Source organism: Callospermophilus lateralis, chromosome 3 (assembly GCF_048772815.1).
Source record: "Callospermophilus lateralis isolate mCalLat2 chromosome 3, mCalLat2.hap1, whole genome shotgun sequence".
In the NCBI taxonomy this organism is placed as follows: domain Eukaryota; kingdom Metazoa; phylum Chordata; class Mammalia; order Rodentia; family Sciuridae; genus Callospermophilus; species Callospermophilus lateralis.
In genome coordinates, this window is record NC_135307.1 from 176,068,930 (window position 1) to 176,088,028 (window position 19,099).

Below are 19,099 nucleotides of genomic sequence, written 5' to 3' on the forward strand. Positions count from 1 at the left end.
CATGAGAATATGGGGAAAAGCAGGGGATTCCAGAGTGACAGAAGAGCCAGGGCAGCCTTCTGGATCCTTTAGATCTGAAGTTGAATCCTGTAGATTTCTGCATATGCGGGACATAAACAGAAGATGCTGCCTATTCACCACCAATAACTGCCACCCAGGCTTTACTCCTCCATCTCTTTCCCACTGTTCACAAACCAAGAGAAGTGGTTGGGCTGGACATAATCCTCCAGAAAAGTCCATGCAGGAAACACCAGTCCCATCACCCATTCCTCTTCTGATAGCTAACCGTAGAGGCAAGAACTCCCTTGCATCATCAGCCTTTCCAGCCAGCCCTGCCTCCATCCTGCCCACTATGAACAGAAAATGCTTGGCTAGGGCAATGGCACTGAAATGGTACACCATCCTACTGATTCTCCTAAGAACTCAACAATGACCTGAAAGAGGGCAGCAGAGTGGACCAGGAAATCCCAGGAAGGGTGGATGACTTCAAGGGAGTAAAAATTGTATTTGCTAAAAATACAAATCTCTGACTGAACGAACATCTCTAGGAGTGGAACCAGAGAATCTGCTTTCTTTTAAAAGAACAATCAGAGCCATTTAACTGTGGCAGCTGCCCAGGGAATCTGCATTTTCAACAACTTTCCCTGGGGAACACAGACAGAGAAGGGCTGAGCTCCTGCCCCCTCCCCACTACACTCAGCCACACAACTTGCACTAGACTTGCCCAATAGCCTGGCCATCCCATTCCACAGCCCCCTGCCTTTGCTCCTGTTGTCCTCAGAGACTAGAAAGCTTCTCCCCGCCTCACCTGATATACCCACTTCAGGGGCCACCCAGGCACCATTACAGAAAGAAGGCACCTCAGAAGTACCTGAATTTGGTTCTTGGCTCCTTCACTGACCTTGGGCAAGAGATAATGTTCAGAAAGCCTCAGTTCCTCTTTTGTACACTAAAAAACACTAGCTGTTTCACAGGCTTGCTGTGAAGATTCCATGTGCCCAGAAACTGGGTGCAGATTCCGAATTACTTTGCTTTCATTTCCCTTCCCCTCTGTGAGCTACTGGATTGGAGAAAACCATCCTTTCTTCATGTTCAAATCCCTAGGATGGGACACCTAGGACCTTGGTCAAATGCCTGAGTTTACAAAATGAAACCCTGATCCCATGCCTTCTTTGATTCTTACCTGACCAACATTGAAGGTCAGTGTGATGGCATAAAAGAAATTAGAGTTGGCACTTCCTGCATAAATCCAGAGGTGCCACAGGACAGGGAAGAGCAGGGAACAGACGATAATGATGCAGGCAAGCACGAAAATATTCCGCAGGACTGCAAAGACAGATGGTCACAGTTAGCCCAGCACTCTCTCTCCAGCACTTTCTTCTTACTGGGGTAATCCCACAGGACAGAGGCTAGGGAGGCTCCATGGTTCAAAGGCAGAGCACCACCAAAGGCACTGGGGTGGCCAAAAGGCAAACCTTAGGCCCCTGAGTCAATGGTTCCCCACTCCCACAGCTGGCAGGAGCTCCTAAATTTGGAGTCCTTCTTCTCATTGTGGCATTGACTGGCTGAAAACCAGCTACAGTTAGCGATGCCATGAATGCCTCTGGGCTCTACAGAGAAGCCATTCCAGGAAGACTCTGGCCCTCCAGTCCCAACCTCAGAGTGTCCAACCTCCCCTCAACCCACACAGATGCTGTCTGGCCATGTGGGATAATGGGATGGAGGGTGAACTATAGCACGAACCAGGCAGATTACAGCACAGAATGGGTCCCATGGTACCAGCCTACCATGTTAGGAACAGGTTTTTCTTTTCCCTTAATCGGGTTCCTGCATTGCTCTTCCAATGTCCCTTCCTTTTCCTTAGATGATAACTTACAAATCTTCCTTTGAAGCCCCCATCTCTGAATAATCACTCCCTGCCCCAGAAGGAATGCTTAGTCTGTTACACAGGGTTGTCCTTGGGCAGGCATGCAGAGTCCAGCTAGGTGGTTGGGTAGATTGGCCTCTGGAGAGACCTGGGTTAAAAATCCTGCTGTCATTTATTAGTAAGTCTCTTTAAGCCTCAGTGTGTAGATCTCTAAAATAGGGTTAAAATGCCTCCTTCATAGGAAGTATTCTGTGAATTACATAAAATATGTAAAAAACCTGGCCCAGGTATATATATCAGTTATCTATTCCTGCTATAAAAAATAATAGTGGTTCAAATAATACAACTTATTATCATACAGTTCTGGAAGTTAGAAATCCAGGATGGGCTCACAGGCTGCAATCAAGGTTTGGGCAGGGCTCTGTTCCCTCTGGAGGACCTGAGAGAGAACCCACCTGGCTTGCCTTTTCCTTTAGTCCCTGGCTCACAACCTCCTTTCAGCTTCAGAACCAGCAATGGTAGACTGAGGCTTTCTCACAGTGTGTCACTCTGACCTCCTCTTCCACTATTGTTGTTTTGGCACTGGGGATGGAACCCAGGGGCATTTAACCACTGAGCCACATCCTTAGCCCTTTTTTGTATTTTATTTAGAGATAGGGCCTCACTGAATTGCTGAGGCTGGCTTTGAACTCAAGATCCTCCTGTCTCAGCCTACCAAGCTACTGGGATTACAGGTGTGCGCCACTACGCCCAGCTTCTGTTGTTTTTCAAACAAACTTTACTTTTTAGAGCCACAGAGCCATTTTAGGTTCATAACAAAACTGAGTAGAAGAGAAATTTCCCATACTGCCTGGCCTCCACATAGCTCTTCTACTTTTGGGGATTCTTATGATAACACTGGGCCCACCAGATAATATTCCTTTAAGGTTCTTAATTTAAAGTCCCTTTTTGACTATTCAAGGTAACTTATTCATATGTTCTAGAAATTATGATGTGGACCTCTTTGGGAGTGATAAGGAAGGGAATTTTTCTGCCCACACATGGTATCCTTTTTTTTCCTTTAATTCAATAGGGAGTATCCAACAGTAGCATTATATATTATTATTTCTCTTTATACTTTATTGTGTGTGCGTACATGTGTATGTGTGTGTGTGTGTGTGTGTGTGTGTGTATTTGGGGGGGGGTACTGGGGATTGAAATTAGGGTTGCTTGACCATTGAGCTACATCCCTAGCTCTATTTTGTATTTTATTTATTTAAAAAAAATTTTTTAGTTGTAAATGGATCCTTTATTTTATTTATTTATTGATATGCACTGTTGAGGATCGAACCCAGGGCCTCATGCATGCCAGAAAAGTGATCCACCACTGAGCCACAACCACAGCCCCTTGTATTTTATTTAGAGACAAGGTCTCACTGAGTTCTTAGGGCCTCACTAAATTGCCGAGGCTGGCTTTGAACTTGCAATCCTCCTGTCTAAGCTTCCTGAGCTGCCAGGATTACAGGTGTGTGCCACCACGCCCAGCTACTTTATTGTATTAAAAAAAAACAAAACAAAAAACTAGTAAATATTCTTTAAAATAAACTAATTAAAAGAATGTTTTTTTAGAACGAACTCTGAACTGGGCCTGATTCCTAACAGGCACTTAATGAACTTGAAGAAGATAGGGCACTCCCTAGGGCAGGGTGGAGAAGATAAGAGATCAGACAGGGACCAAACCTATCCCAGAGACCCACCCCTTGAACCAAAAAGCTCCCATCTCAGTTCTTATCTCCTTTCTGATTCTAATCTGCAGAAAACCCCTTCTCCAAGTCAGAGTTTTAGGAGATTCAAGGTATGGGGAAACTCCCAAAAGGTTAGGCTGCTTGTCTCAGTTGTACAATAACTGGGTAGAGATGCTGTACCAGAGCTTGTGTATTAGAAGGGGTTGGAATAATACAGATGAGTTGCAATTAAAGATGCAAAATGAAATTCCAGGGGAACCACACCAAGATGAAATTGGGAGTCTATAGAGTGGGGCCCAGGCATCCACAGGAAATTTCATAAGCTTCCCAGCTGATTTCAATACACAGCCAAGTATGAGACCCTTGTCAGGAGTCTGCCACAGAGATGCCACTGATCAATGGAAGAGGGAATACAGTAGGGGATATATGTAGTTTAAATTCTTTTTAAAGCCAAATGTTGTTAACATATAGTTCATTCTTTATCGGAAACAATAGGAGCCATTTTGTTCTTGATTTTAAAAAGTTCTTTCTTCTATGAAATGGGGAAAAATAGCTGGTAGTTGATTATTTTAATGCCTTCAGAAAAATAAAAGTTGGAAACTCTGGTCACCAGTTTTTTGAAATGTTGGTGGTCTGAAATCCCACAATGTGGACACTGGCCTGGAGGGCCTGCAAGGTACTCTTTCCTAACCTGAAATTTCCATGATTTGGGGTTGTCAAAGCTGAGAGGCCAATGTCCTGACTCAGGCCTCCTGAGATCTCCCAGGGCAGCCTCTGCCGCATCTATTCTAAGGAGTGTGGAACCAGAGAAAAGCGATGTTTGTACTGAGCATTATTATTATTAAGCAATTTTATAACCTCAAGAAAGGAGAACAAATCAGCCTCCCCTCCTGTACTCCACCATCCTAATTTTCTTTCTTATCCCCTAAAATTACCTTACTGAAAAGAACATACATGGGGCTGGGGGTGTAGCTGAGCGGTAGAGCGCTTGCCTAGCATGTGTGCGCCCTGGGTTCCATCCTCAGCACCACATAAAAATAAATAAAGGAAAAGAATATACATTATTCTCAAATAAAATTCTTGGGGACCGACAGCCCAGGCGGTCCTTGGTCCTATGTCTCCAGCCAAAACCTGAGGCTTCAGACGGGAAGGAGACTGAGCGCACAGATGAGAAAGGCTCACATGCAGCTTCTGGGCTGCACAGAGACATTTCCATGTGCTTGGAAGACTGTTACCAGCATCCAGTTGGCTTCTGGCCTGTGGTGACCTTTGCAGGAACAGGGAGCTGCTACTCATTCTTGCTGGCTGCCAGGCCAGAAGATTAAAGCTAGATGCCAGAGCAGATGAAACTGGGGACCTGAGGCACAGGACAGCTTGTTCCAGGCACCAGGAGGCGTCAGAGATGACCAGGACCTAACAAGATGAAAGGGCTCACCCTTCATCAGACCTGCTTGGCCAGATGGAGTCAGGTTCCCCACTGCATTCACAGGCATATCCAATCTCTGGCACCACTACTGGTGAACTTGAACTTCTGGCAAGTCGCTTTCTCTCTTTGAGCCTCAGGCATTCAGAAACAAAAATTCAGTCCCATTAGGAGGGTCACAAGGGGATTAAGGGGCTTCGAAGGTCAAGGTGATGCTCCTTTCTTAAAATGTGCTAGGTTAGGCACATGAACTTACTATGTAACTACTCTTTATAATTTGTATTTATCAATATTAGTTCATCTCTGTCTAATAGTTAATAAAAACAAGACAAACACATACAGTCAACTCCAGCCCTCTGATAGGTGGCTCTCAGCTGGACCACTGCAGGCTGACATCGGCTCCACCAGCAGGCTGCTCCCTAACACTGCAAGTGTGCATCTGCCTGACTCATCATGGCCCCAGGCTCCACAGAGGCCAGCATCCAGAGTCCTTCACTCAGGATAGGGCTCTGATCCTCTCTTCTCCACTGCACAGTAATGTGATTTGGGGGCAGACATGTTAGCACTGGGCAACCAGTATTTAAATTAGATTCCCAACAACATTAAATACATTTATTTAGGCCTGAAAACTTCTCAGTCTCTGAGTACTCAGAGGTCAGAGGTCCTTTAGCTCAGGGCTGAAGACATTCGTGGATGAGTATAATTGAGTATAATGAGTCATGGTTTCAAGTCCCAAACAGGTACTCCAAACATGAGTACTCCCTCCTGCAGGTGCAGTGAGTGAAATGTGGGGGTCACTGTTTTCTGTAGAAGCCTTGGACAAGCTGAGCCTGTAAACTCCTTACCCAACCAGCCAGCAACAGCATCTATTAGATCATCCAGGTTTTGGAAATCCCATCTTTCTTCTTTATGCCTCATCATCCCGGAAGGCATAAAACAGCTTATTTCAAGTTTTGAAAAAATAGGTTTATTTCAATGTCTCTGGCTACCAAGCCTGAAGCTCTAATAAGGGAATGTGGCGGGGGTGTGTGTGTCCTATATGATTATCACTGATGTTGGTAACTGTAGTTCTATTAACATTTTCTTTCTCAAAACTTAAAACACCTCTGAAAGATATTGTCCATATTTGATGGAGGAAAAAAATTAGAAGTTCAGAAAGGTTAAATGATTTACATGAGAACACATAGCCAGTAATGGGAAAGCCAGGATGTAGACTCAAATCATCTGTCCACAGACGAGTTCAGCAATGTGGTATTGAAGACACTATCTCTGTGGGACAGGCAGCTAAAGAAAAATGATCTACTTTTGGGGAAAGACGACCATGTCCCCAAGATTTACCCTGTTATAGATGGGGCATGTCCCTATGTTTTGGTGGCCGTATGATTTGTCACTGGCCACTCTGTCAAAGGGCCCCAAACTAATTCTAAGCCTGTTGGACTAGGTGATTCCTATCTGTGCAATGAGGATGTCACAGGCAGAGGATGCTGCTTCCTGTTCCCAGTCAGCCCGGAGTGGTCACAACCCCACCAGGCCCTCACCTCCAGGCTTAGCCTGCCCACTCAGCTGTTTACCTTCACTCCTACTGGCAGCTGGTCAGTTTCACTTCCTGGTTGACACCCAGACAAATCAAAACAACAAGGAAACTCACTTCCTTTGAAGCCTGCACCCAAGTTCATTCCTGACATTCTGCTGTGCACCCACAGAGGGTAAGGAAAGTTCAAAGGCTCCCTTCCCAGTTTTACTATAGAGAATCAGGAGGGTAACTGATACCACCTCCTTAGGGAGGCTTAAAAAACCCTCTCCACACACATTTGCCAATACTTCTCTGTATCAGGTTTCCTCCTGGGTGCTGGAGACAGAGAGGTATCTGCCCTAAGGGAGCTCCCAAACATTGAAAAGAGAGGGTGAAGAGCCCAACTGAGGGGAGCACTGAAGCATTACAGCACTGCAGGCCTCGGGAACACACACAGGTCGCCACTGAGCCATCTTCTGAGAAGGGGAGGAGTAAAGAATTGAGAAGGGTCTTCACAGGAGGCAGAAAATCTGGTGTCATCCAGCAGCTTTCTAGGAACCTCTGGATACAGCATTAGATAATGATTTAGAACTTGAGGCCAGAATTACACTAACCAATATGGCAGCCTAGTCACATGTGGCTTCTTAAATTTGAATATAAATTAAAGCCCTATAGGACAACATTGGGCAGGGACTCACAGATCTGGATTCCAGTCCCAGCTTTTCCACTTAGTAATCATGTGATCTCACACAAGTGCCTCTACTATTCTGTACCTCAATTTTCTCATCAGCAAAATGGGGATATTACCTCAAAGGCTGGTGTGAAGATATAATGAGCTTATGGATGTAACACTCTTTTAGTCACAGTGGCTAGGTTCTCAATAAGACTCTACAAATGGTGGTTATGTTTATTAACATCTCTAATCATGGCATAGGGTGCCAGGGTTGCCTGAGGCTGTAACCTCTCTCCCAGTGCTGCCTGCACCAGCAAGGGGCCCAGTAAATGCCTATCAATTCCTCTCTCCCTGGCATTTCATCCAGGAGCTAGAATGACACAAATCTGCCACCAGCAGATTGGAGTCAATTGAAGTACTCACATCTGTAGAGGTGGTTCCACACAGGAAAGAAGGCCATGTAGAGAGCCACGTCCCCCACAGTTGGGTAGGACTTGAAGATGGAGATGATGGCAATCTGGATAAACATGAAGAAGATAGGGTGCTCCCTAGGGCAGGGTGGAGAAGACAGAGATTAGCCAGGGACCAAGTTTATCCCAGAGACCCTTGAACCAAAAATGGTCCCAGAAGACTCTGGGCAGGGGCTGGCTTGAATGGGCCAGACCCGGGTAGCACAGCAGAAAACTACAGGGACCCAAAAATGCCCAGAGGTGGTAAGGAAGGCCTGGCAAACATTAAGAACTAGTCCACACAGACATTTCCCAACAACAGTCACCACTGCCTCTACCAGCTCCAGGCCTTCTCCCAGAAGCCAAGGAGGACGAAAACAAATGAAGTCAGCTCCTTATTAGCAGGCTTAAATGACTGCTTGTCAGAGTCATCAGGCACCCTCCCTTGCCAGAGGCTGCTGTGACAACAGGCCCCAGGGCAAGAAAGGCTCCAAGATAATACTCTGTTCAATGACAATACGGTCAGTGAGGTCAGTAGAGCCTCAGTGTCCAGAAAGATAACTGAAAGCTAGATGCAGTTTTTCAACAGCTCTGAAGGGCTGAAACTGGAGTTCTTGTTACCTTAAACTAATAACAGTTTAAACTATGATTTCAAACTAGTAATAAGGGATGACAATGGTTACCATCTCCTGAAATCCTCACTCTGTGCTCAAGTCTTCTGCATCACCTCAAGTGACCCTCACAAACTACAATCACCCCTCAAGATAGGCAGTCCTGTCCATTTGCCTTCACAGATGAGGAAATTGAGGTTCAGAGAAGTGAAGTGGTTGACCAAATATCAGTAAGTGATGAAGCTGTCTCCAGAGCTTCTAACCACCACCATGCTGTCCTTAGTGCTTCTGATGCCTCACAGCCCAGGTCAGGAGGTAGGGACAGAGTTCAACTTCCAGTGCTCCTCAAGAGCAGTCTAAGAGCTGAAGGGAAGTGAACAGAAGAGCCGGATAGAAATCCTCCTCAGCAATATCTACATGCACACATGTGGCCATTTTTGCACAGACCCTGGATGCTTGAGGTCAAGCTTCTTGGAAGCCAGGATAATAAACCATTTCCAGGGCTACTGCAGTGCTCTCCCTCAGAAGCTTAGAAAAATGCCAGGGGAGGAGCACAGATTCTGGAGCCAGATAAACTGGAATTCTAGTTCCACTGCTTACTAGCTGTGTGATTCTGGGAAAACCATTCCACCTTTCTGAGCATCAATTTCCCCAACTATAAAATAGGAGTGACAATAATAAGATCACGCTACCTCCTCGAGTTGCTGAGTTAGGTATGACTGTGTTTCAGAGAGCCTAGAAAGGCGCCTGGGATGGGGAGAGCTCAAACAGAATAGTCCTCTTACACTGCAGACAAGCCCTTTTGAGGGAAATCAATCAGAAGATTAAAGAGAACTCAGGCGGTTAGCCTCCTAAGGAATCCATCCTGAGTCCCCATGGACAGTCACTGGGCAGTTAATGGAGGATATCCAAACAGATCCACTTTTCCCAAAGAAACCCCCTTAACACAACTCCTGATGTCCAAAATGGTGAGTAGGTTTAGCAGCAATGTGGGTGTAGGCACCTCAAAGTGAGTCCAGGGAACATCCAGGGCTCCAAAGCCCTCCCTGCAGCCTGTGCTCATGCATGATTCGCAACTGCTGGCTCTGGCCACTGGCACATGAAGAGACCAAGGACAGGGTTCCCTGAGCAAAGATGACATCAACCTGATGGCAGGGGCTCCTTATATGAAGGGTACCCATAAGGCCATGGGGGGAGAAGGAGGGGAATAAAGAAGCAGCAGGTCCCCCCACTTACTTTAGCTTGATGGCTAAGGGGACAGTGTAGAAGAAGACATTGATCTGAAACACGCAGACAAAGAAGAGGCTGAAGTGCTCAAACATCTCTGCAAAGAAGTACCAGAAAAGACCAATGTTTGGAGTGAGATCTGGAACAGAAAGTCTGGAATCAAGAAAACACAGGGAGAGAAAAAAGAGAGCAGAGTTACACATGGTCTGCTGTGCCCTTGTTTCCTCCTGAAGACTTGGGTCACTGCTAGCCAGCCAAGGACAACTTCCTCCTTGTAGAGAACAGGGTGTGATGGTTCTGTAGGTTCCCTGGATATAGGTGATTAACAAAAACAAGGGCCAGAGACACACTGAATGATAAGCCATAATAAATATTAGTTTAGCAAAACAAAATCTAAAACGAGGCAGGGATTTATCCTAGAAATCAAGAAAGCAGCCCCTCTTTTACCGCTCAGGTCCATTTAGTCAGGAGCTTCCTAGTACATAACAAGGAGGAAGGAGATTTAAATAAACAATATCTATTTTGGGCATTCAAAGACCTGCCCAAAGGAAGAAGTTCAAAGGTCCTGCTGCTCCCCATTCTTGTTCTACATTCCCACAGCAGGAACCTGAAGACTGAGTGCCTGGGCCTGCAGTGAAAATTCTAGGGGCTCCAGGAACCATCAGCAGGCTCTGCTAGAATCCTCAGTGTCCAAGAGCTCATTTGAGAAATTTAAGGTTTAACTAGAAGACATTTTTGTCTGGTTAAATCATATAAAAATTTGTTGAAATTCTAACTTTTCTGAAAGTTTACAATTTATATATACACACACACACACCTTTTTACTTTTTTGACACAGGGTCTTGCTAAACTGCTGAGGCTGGCCTCAAACTTGAGATCCTATTGCTTCATCCTCCCAAGTCTCTGGGATTACAGACATTAGCCACAGCTCATTATATTTTTATTTTGAAAAATAACAGAGTTGAGGGGCTGGGGGGGGGTTGTGGCTCAGTGGTAGTGTGCTCGCCTAGCATGTGAGAGGCACTGGGTTGGATCCTCAGCACCACATAAAAATGAAATAAAGATATTGTGTCCACCTATAACTAAAAACTAAATGTTAAAAAAAAAAAAAAAAAGTAACAGAGTTGAAAGTGATCTCAATTCACAATTTAGAAAGGAAACAAATGGGGACCAGAAAGAGAGAGACAGGCTTCCCTGACAGAAGCCTCTACCCAGGGTAAGACTTTGCCTCTTGTGGCAACTGTATTTCTGTCTCTGTGAAATGAAGTAAAGAACAAGGGCAGGGAGGAAGGGAGGGGACATGTGAGCAGAAAAGATGGTGGAATGTGATAGAAATCATTACCCCAGGTACATGTATGACTGCATATATGGTGTGATGCTACATTGTGTATACCCAGAGAAATGAAAAGTTGTGCTGTAATTGTGTACAATAACTCAAAATGCATTCTGCTGTCATATACACCTAGTTAAAATAAACTTTAAAAAAAACTCATCAGTTTTAACTGGGCAAAGTTTGTGACACAGTAGTTTTGTACTGGTAGACACAAAGATGCAAGGAGCTTGAGAGAAGCCTTAATGAGCTACCTGTTGCCCTGATAAGTCTTTTAATCCATGTGAGCACCCTATCACTGTGTATAGATAACTATTTGCCCTGATAAGCACAACATTTGCCTGAATAAAAAATTTTCTAAAAGAACAAAACAGAATCTGTGACCTAGCAGAAAGCCAGGAAAAGCTCTTCACCAGGCATCCTGAACTCCCATCCAAGGAAGCGCTGAAAGTGAATAAGTCATTGTTATGCTCAGTGTCAGGATTTAACAAAAGGAGAGTCTCAAATGGAAGTTCTACCACTCCAGATCCCTTCCCAATCCAAACAGATTTAAGTGTCCCTTACCCACTAGGCTATGAGCTCTTAAAGGCTTGAGCAGTGCCCTCAGCACTCACACAGAGGGCATTTTCATGAATACACACTTGAGCAAGCCTGCAGTACTGCAAACCCATCTGGGTTTCCTCTAAAGGTCTCACACATAGCAGGTAGCTTTATGCTGAAATTATCATGGATCTTCTGGCAGTAGAAGAATATATCCAATCTTGCTTGAACCCAAACCTCCCAGTTAGAGGCTAGCAATTGCTGTGGATGTTTCTAGGGAGTGTTCTTTAATCCCATTAGAAAAAAGATGTGCTCTAGGGGCTGGGGATGTGGCTCAAGCGGTAGCGTGCTCACCTGGCATGCGTGCGGCCTGGGTTCGATCCTCAGCACCACATACAAAAAAAAAAAAAAAAGATGTTGTGTCCACCGAAAACTAAAAAATAAATATTAAAAATTCTCTCTCTCTCTCTCTCTCTCTCTCTCTCAAAAAAAAAAAAAAAAAAAAAGTGCTCTAGAGCAGCAGTTCTCAAAATATGTTCCTGGATCATCAGTAGCAACATCACCTGAAAACTTGGGAAATGCAAATTCTCGGTCCCTACCTGAGACCTACTAAATCAGGACCTCTGGGACTGGGCCAGCAATCTGGGTTAAACAAGCCCTGCAGAGTCTCTGAGGCACCTTAAGTTTGAGGACACCTGCTATAGATATTGCCTCAGTCTGATTTCAGGAGGAACTATGAAAATAAAACTAACCTACTGAATTTTCTAATATGGTCTTTACTTACATGAAGCCATAGACTGCAGGGATGAAATCCCAGGAGCTGAGAAGGAAGAAGGAGAGGCAAACGATTACCACTAGGCTTCCCACATACATCATGGCATACTCCCAAGAGAAGATCCAGAAGGCTTTGCTCTTCACTTTCACAGGTATGTACTGCCGCTAGGAGAAAGGGCAGAACAGGACATTTAGGAATGCCAAGAAAAGAGAAGAAGCTACCAGCCTAAACCTAAAGATCCCTTGTGCAAAACCATGCCATGATACACAGGTTTACAATATTACTGGGTCTTTAATTAAACAAGAAAGACATATACATTTAAAAAGATGTTGAGGGCTGGGGTTGTGGCTCAGCGGTAGAGCGTTCGCCTAGCGTGTGCGAGGCCCTGGGTTCGATCCTCAGCACCACATAAAATAAATAAATAAAATAAAGGTATTGTGTCCAACAACAACTAAAAAACAAAGAAAAAAAAATCTTAAAAAAAAAAAAAAAAAAGGTGTTGACACATCTGTAACCCCAGCAATTTGAGAGGCTGTGGCAGGAGGATCACAAGTTCAAGGCCAGTCTCAGCAACTTAGCAAAGCCCTAACTCAATAAATAAATAAATATAAAAGGAACTGAGGATGGCTCAGTGGTAAAACACCTCTGGGTTCAATCTCCAATACATAAAAATATATTGTTTATTATTATATTTTGTTATTATTAATAATTATTATTATAAAAAGGAATTAAGTGTGCATCCTCTAACTGGGACCTAATAACACCATTCTAGGTGTGCATTCTGAAAATATGTTGCAAAAGATATAAATGAAAGATTATTCACTGCACCAGGAGTCCTTCAATGAACAAATAAATGGTGATAAAATGGCATATGATACATTATTTAGCAGGTTTAATGAAAAAGCCACATCTATATATGTCAACATAGACAGATCTTAAAAACAGGAGGCTAATTATCAAAACATAACTATTTTGAGATTATACTAAACAATACTATGTATTATTTTTAGATATACAGGAATATATCTATAAAAAGAAGGACATATACCATATAATAGAAGGACATATACCAAAGTCATTTAGCATTAGCCTCCGAGAAAGGAGAAAGGAAAACATGACTTTATCTCATAATATTTTATTAAATTTGTCAAAAGCAAATATGAGTTAAGTGCAGTGGTGCACACCTACTATTCCAGCAACTCAGAAGGCTGAGGCAGCAGGACCACAAGTTCAAAGCCAGCCTCAGCAACTCAGTAAGGACTTAGGTAACTTAGCAAGACCCTGTCTCAAAATAAAAAAATAAAAAGGGTTGGGGATGTAGCTCAGTGGTTAAATGCCTCTGGGCTCAATCTCTGTTACCCATCCCCCCAAAAAGGTAAAAAATTTAATATTTGTTTACTCTGGGTAGTAGGTATATGGCTTTATATTATTTTCTATATTTTTTCCCTTCACTACAATTCTCCCCCACCCACCCCCCAAAAATAAAAAAAAGAAGAAACATAAAGAAAAAAATGGGAAAAGAAAGCACAAAATAGAAATGAATTCAAACATCAATCGATTCAAATGGACCAAACTGTGAGGAAAATCATATCGTAAAGAAAAGAAATCAATTATACTGCTACATACTGTTTATAAGACAGAGACCTTAAAATATAAGACAGAAAAGTTCAAAACTAAAGGACTGAAAGAGATATATTAGGTAAACAGTAACCAAAAAAGAAACTAGGATGTCTATTCTATTATCAGATAAAATAGACTTTAATGCAAAAATGTATTACAGAGATAAAGATGGCCTATAATAATAAAAGGTCAATTCATCAGAAAAATGTAGCAATTCTAAACTTGTATGTACCTAATAATACATTTGTATTCATGGATGGGGCTGGGGTTGTAGCCCAGTGGTTGAGTGCTTGCCTCGCATGCGTGAAGCACTGAGTTCGATCCTCAGCACCAAATAAAATAAATAAATAAGCAAACAAACAAATAAATAAATAAAACATGGATACAAAAAAAACTATTAATAGGTACATAAAAGTTGAGAAAATACATGACAATTTTGCAATGAAGATAAAATAGTATGCTGAGGAAAAAGTAGAGCTTTAAAAATTTATTCTGGAATAGGGGCTAGAGTTGTGGCTCAGTGGTAGAGCACTTGCCTAACACATGCGAGGTCCTGGGTTTGATCCTCAGCACCACATAATTAATAAATAAATAAATATATTGTGTCCAACTACAACTAAAAAATAAATATTTTTAAAAAATTTATTCTGGAATAGAAGAAAGACTGAAAATACATTAAACACCAATTTTAAGATATTATACCAACAGAATAATCCCTTAAAGAAAAGACATTTTAAAGGTAAGATCAGAATTGGGTTAAACAGAAAACAGTTATAATATGAGGAATCAACAAAGCTAGTTCTTAGAAATGACTTGTGATTGATGTGACTCTCATAAGTCTGATATAAAAAGAAAGAGAGAAGAATAAACATACAGTATTAGAAATGTAAAAGGACACATAATTATAGATATATCAGGGCCAAAAATAAAATACAAAAAAAAACCTTATGCCAGTCATAAGCAGTGACATAAAGCTTCTCAGGAGGCAGAGGAAGGAGTATGCAAGTTGAACAACCTGGGGAACTTAGGGAAACACTGTCTCAAAATAAGAAACACAAAAGGCAGTAGTAAAGCACCCCTGGCTTCAATCCCTAGTGCTGCAAACAAAACCTTACACCAACATGTTTAAAAATGAGGTGAAATGGAAACATTTCATGGAAAAATATAAAAGATTCAATTCAAATGGCAATGTAGGGCTAAGGATATAACTCAGTGATAGACCAATTGCCTAACATGCTGGAGGTCCTGGGTTTCATTCCCTGCATCACAGGAAGGGGGCAGGTGAAAATCAAAGATGATAACAAAATATAATACAAGACCCTTGATTAAATCTTGAACCCCCTTCCTTCCCCTCAAATCCTATAAAGGTCATATATGTAAATTAAAGAATTTGCATTTGGAAAGCATATGTTAGATATTGTTATTCTATCAAGGTTAAGCTTCTTGAAGGTGACAATAGTATTGTGGTCATGTAGAGAATACCCTATTCTTGTTGTTATTGTTGTGTGGTGCTGGGGATTGAACCCAGGGTCTTATGCATAAGAGGCAAGCACTCCACCAACTGAGCTATATCTGCAGCCCCTGAGAATACCCTACTCTTTTAAGAGTTACTTGCTGAATTAGGGTAGATGTTTTTTGTTTTTAGCTTCCCTGAAAATAATTCAGGGAGAGAGGGAAGAAAAGAGGAGAGGAAGGAAAGGGAGTTTTATCTATCGATAATGTAGCAAAATGATAATTGAAGAATATTTTTGAAAAGATTAAAATTAACTCAATGGGCCAGGGTTGTGGTTCAGGGGTAGAGCGCTTGCCAAGCATGTGTGAGGTACTGGGTTCGATCCTGGCACCACCTAAAAAAATAAATATGTAAACAAAATAAAGGTATTGTGTCCATTTACAACCAAAAAAAAAAAAAAAAAACTATCTCAAGAAGAAATAGAGGGCTGGGGATGTGGCTCAAGCGGTAGCGCCCTTGAACCCGATGGGCCCGGGTTCGATCCTCAGCACCACATACAAAGATGTTGTGTCCGCCGAAAACTAAAAAAAAAATAAAAATATTTTAAAATTTAAAAACCTCTCTCTCTCTCTCTCTCTCTCTCTCTCTCTCTCTCTCTCTCCCCCTCTCTCTTAAAAAAAAAAAAAAAAAAAAAGAAGAGGAAATAGAGACCAAGTGTGGTGGCGCATGCCTGTAACCCCAGCTACTCAGGAGGCTGAGCCAAGAGGATCATAAATTTGAGGCTAGCCTAAGCAACTTAGTGAGACCCTGACTCTAAATAAAAAATAAAAGGGGCTGGAGTTGGAGTGTAGCTAAGTGGTAAAGCACCCCAGGCTTCAATCTCTAATACTGAAGGAAGGAAGGAAGGAAGGAAGGAAGGAAGGAAGGGAGGAAGGGAGGGAGGGAGGGAGGAAGGGAGGGAGGGAGGGAGGAGATAGAAATTTCAAGTGGTCCTATAATCATTAAACAAGTTCAATTAGTAATAAGAAAATCTCCCACATACAAAAGAGCAGACCCAGCCAGACTTATAGGCAAGTTCTACCAATATTGAAGAAGTAGATGATTCTAATCTTTCATTAATTCTTTCATAGCAGGTACTATAAACTTACCAACACAAATGTAACAATGCCAAATAAAATTTATCTAATATAATTCAGTAAAACATGAAAAAGATCATGATAAACTCAGGTTATGGCCAGGATGGGTATACTCTAAAAATGCAAGATTAGTTCAACATAAGAAAAGTTACTTATTTTATAAGTAGTTACACACACACACACACACACACAATTTTATAAAAAATATCTCAAACACCTTAAAGAAATTATATTAATACCTTGATATATGTAGAAAAGTAAATAAATCCAATAAATACTCATAATAAAATACACAATAAAAGAATTCAGGGAAGTAACTGAATATAAAATTAACATATTAATAGCTTTTATATATATATATATATATATATATATATATATATATATATATATATATAAATGTTAAACTATTAAAGGCAACAATTATACAGAAGATCACATATAAAACAACAAGGAAAATTAAAATTTACAACACAAGAAATGTACAAAGCTATACAAGAAAAATTTTAAATGTGCAAAGCTATACAAAAAAAATTTTAAACATTAGACCAAAACACTAAAGTAGGTTTGAACAATGGAAAGGTATCCTCTGATGATGTTCAGGATAATTCAATGCTATATAGATGTCAGTTATGCCTAAATTAATTTTTAAAAAGTCAATGCAATAATTCAATCCCTATCAAAATGTCAACATGCCATTTTATGTAGTCACACCAGATATTAAGGTTCATATGGAAAAACAAATATATACAAAAACAGTTAAGGAAACATTAAGCTACATGTGGTGGCACATGCCTAAAATCCCTGAGACTCACTCAGGAGGCAGAGGCAGGAGGATTCAAGGCCAGCCCCAGTCAATTTAGTAGGACCCTGACTCAAAACAAAAATTTTAAAATATGACTGGGGATGATAAAGTGTCCCTGGGTTCAATCCCTTTTTCTTTCCCAGAAAGAAAATACTGATAAGGAAAAATTATGAAGAGGGTACTACTGCCATCAGACATTTAAGTACTATGGGCTAGAGATATAGCTCAGTGGTAGAGTGCTTACCTAGTATGCTTCAATTCCCAACCTACCCGCCCCCCAAAAAAAGGAACTATAAAACCTCTAGAATTAAAGCATATATCAGTGTATACAGTCTATTACTGGCACATAAATAGACAAATAGACTAGCAGAATAAAATGGGTAGTCCAGCATTAGACCAAAACATATGGCAACTTGGTATAAGATGAAAGTAGTACATCACTGTGATACAGACTTTTTAATGATTGGTGCCAGGACAGCTACAAAACCATTGGAAAAGATAAAATCAGACCAGCACCTCAGACCATTCTCAAAATCAGATTTCAAATAGATTAAGAATCCAAATTTTTTTTTTTAAATGAGACCATAAGGACTAGGGGACAACATGGTGAATTCATTCTTAACCTTCACCTATGGAAAAGTTCAGAACCCAACACTGATTAGATATAATTACATAAAAACAAGAAATATCAAATGACAAATACACCATAAACAAAATGAAAATATGTGCTCACAAAACTTGTACATGAATGTTCATATCATCATTAAATCACAATAGAAAGAAAAAACAAATGCCTATCAACTGGTGAATTGACAAATAAAATACAGCACGTTCACATTTGTTTAAAAAAATAAGAAGGGCTGGGGATGTGACTCAAGTGGTAGTGCGCTCGCCTAGCATGCGTGAGGCTCTGGGTTTGATTCTCAGCACCACATGAAAATAAAACAAAGATACTGTGTCCACCTAAAACTAAAAAATAAATATTTAAAAAAAAATAAGAAAAAGGAAGGAAGAAATAATACGGATGGAACATCTCTCATCTGAAAATCTAAAATCAGAAATGTCCTGAAATCTGAACATCAGATTTTTGGACTAGTGCTGCAAATATTCCAAAATCTGAAAAAATCTAAAATCTGAAAGATTTCTGGTCCTAACCAAGCATTTTGGATAAATTATGTTCAACCTGTACATTATAAAGCTGGGAAAAACCTTGAAAACATCATATAAAGTGAGAGAAGCTAGCCATAAAAGAGCACATATGATTCCATTTATGAGAAATGCCCTGAATAAGAACATCTATTAAAAAAAAAGAAGAGTCCGGCTCGGTAGCACACATCTAGGATCGCAAATTCAAAGCCAGTTTCAGCAATTTAGTGAGACCCTGAGCAACTCAGTGAGACCCTGTCTCTAAATAAAGGGGTGGGGATGTAGTTCAGTAGTTAAGCCCCACTGGGTTCAAGCCCCACTACAGAAAAAGAACACCTATAAAGACAATAATGTAGAATCCTGCTTGCCTAGGGATAGGGGAGTGGGTGTTGTGAGAAAATAGAGAGTGACAGCTGATCAGTACTGGGCTTCTTTTTGATGATAAAAATATTCTGCAGTTGCTGGGTGTGGTGGCAAAAGTCTGTAATCCCATCGGCTTGGGAAGCTGAAGTAGGAGGATTGCAAGTTCAAAGCCAGCCTCAGCAAAAGGTGAAGCCCCACATGAAAAACACCACATGGATGAAAAACTGAATTAGCCCCATTTAACTATGAAACATCAATCTGACAAAATATTCTAAGGCTAAAAAGAAATATCTATAAGTGTTATAATCAATCAGTAAATGTATTTTTTAAATTTTCTTTTTAGTTGTAGATGAACACAATACCTTTATTTATTTATTTATTTATTTATTTTTACGGTGCTTAGGATCAAACCCAGCATCTCATATATGCAAGGCAAGTGCACTA

At 41.3% G+C, this 19,099-nt stretch overlaps 1 protein-coding gene across 5 annotated transcripts in view; it reads right to left on the reverse strand.

The window, feature by feature from the left end:
- The window catches only part of Pigu (phosphatidylinositol glycan anchor biosynthesis class U), a 91,107-nt gene that overhangs the window by 12,872 nt on the left and 59,136 nt on the right, over nt 1-19,099 (reverse strand). For all 5 annotated transcript variants that reach the window (XM_076851717.1, XM_076851719.1, XM_076851721.2 and 2 more), the window contains 4 exons: nt 12,142-12,296; nt 9,497-9,640; nt 7,624-7,748; nt 1,184-1,326 (listed from right to left, as the gene is read on the reverse strand). In XM_076851717.1, coding sequence (XP_076707832.1) covers nt 1,184-1,326; nt 7,624-7,748; nt 9,497-9,640; nt 12,142-12,296 — 567 coding nt within the window. The remainder of the gene's footprint in view (nt 1-1,183; nt 1,327-7,623; nt 7,749-9,496; nt 9,641-12,141; nt 12,297-19,099) is intronic.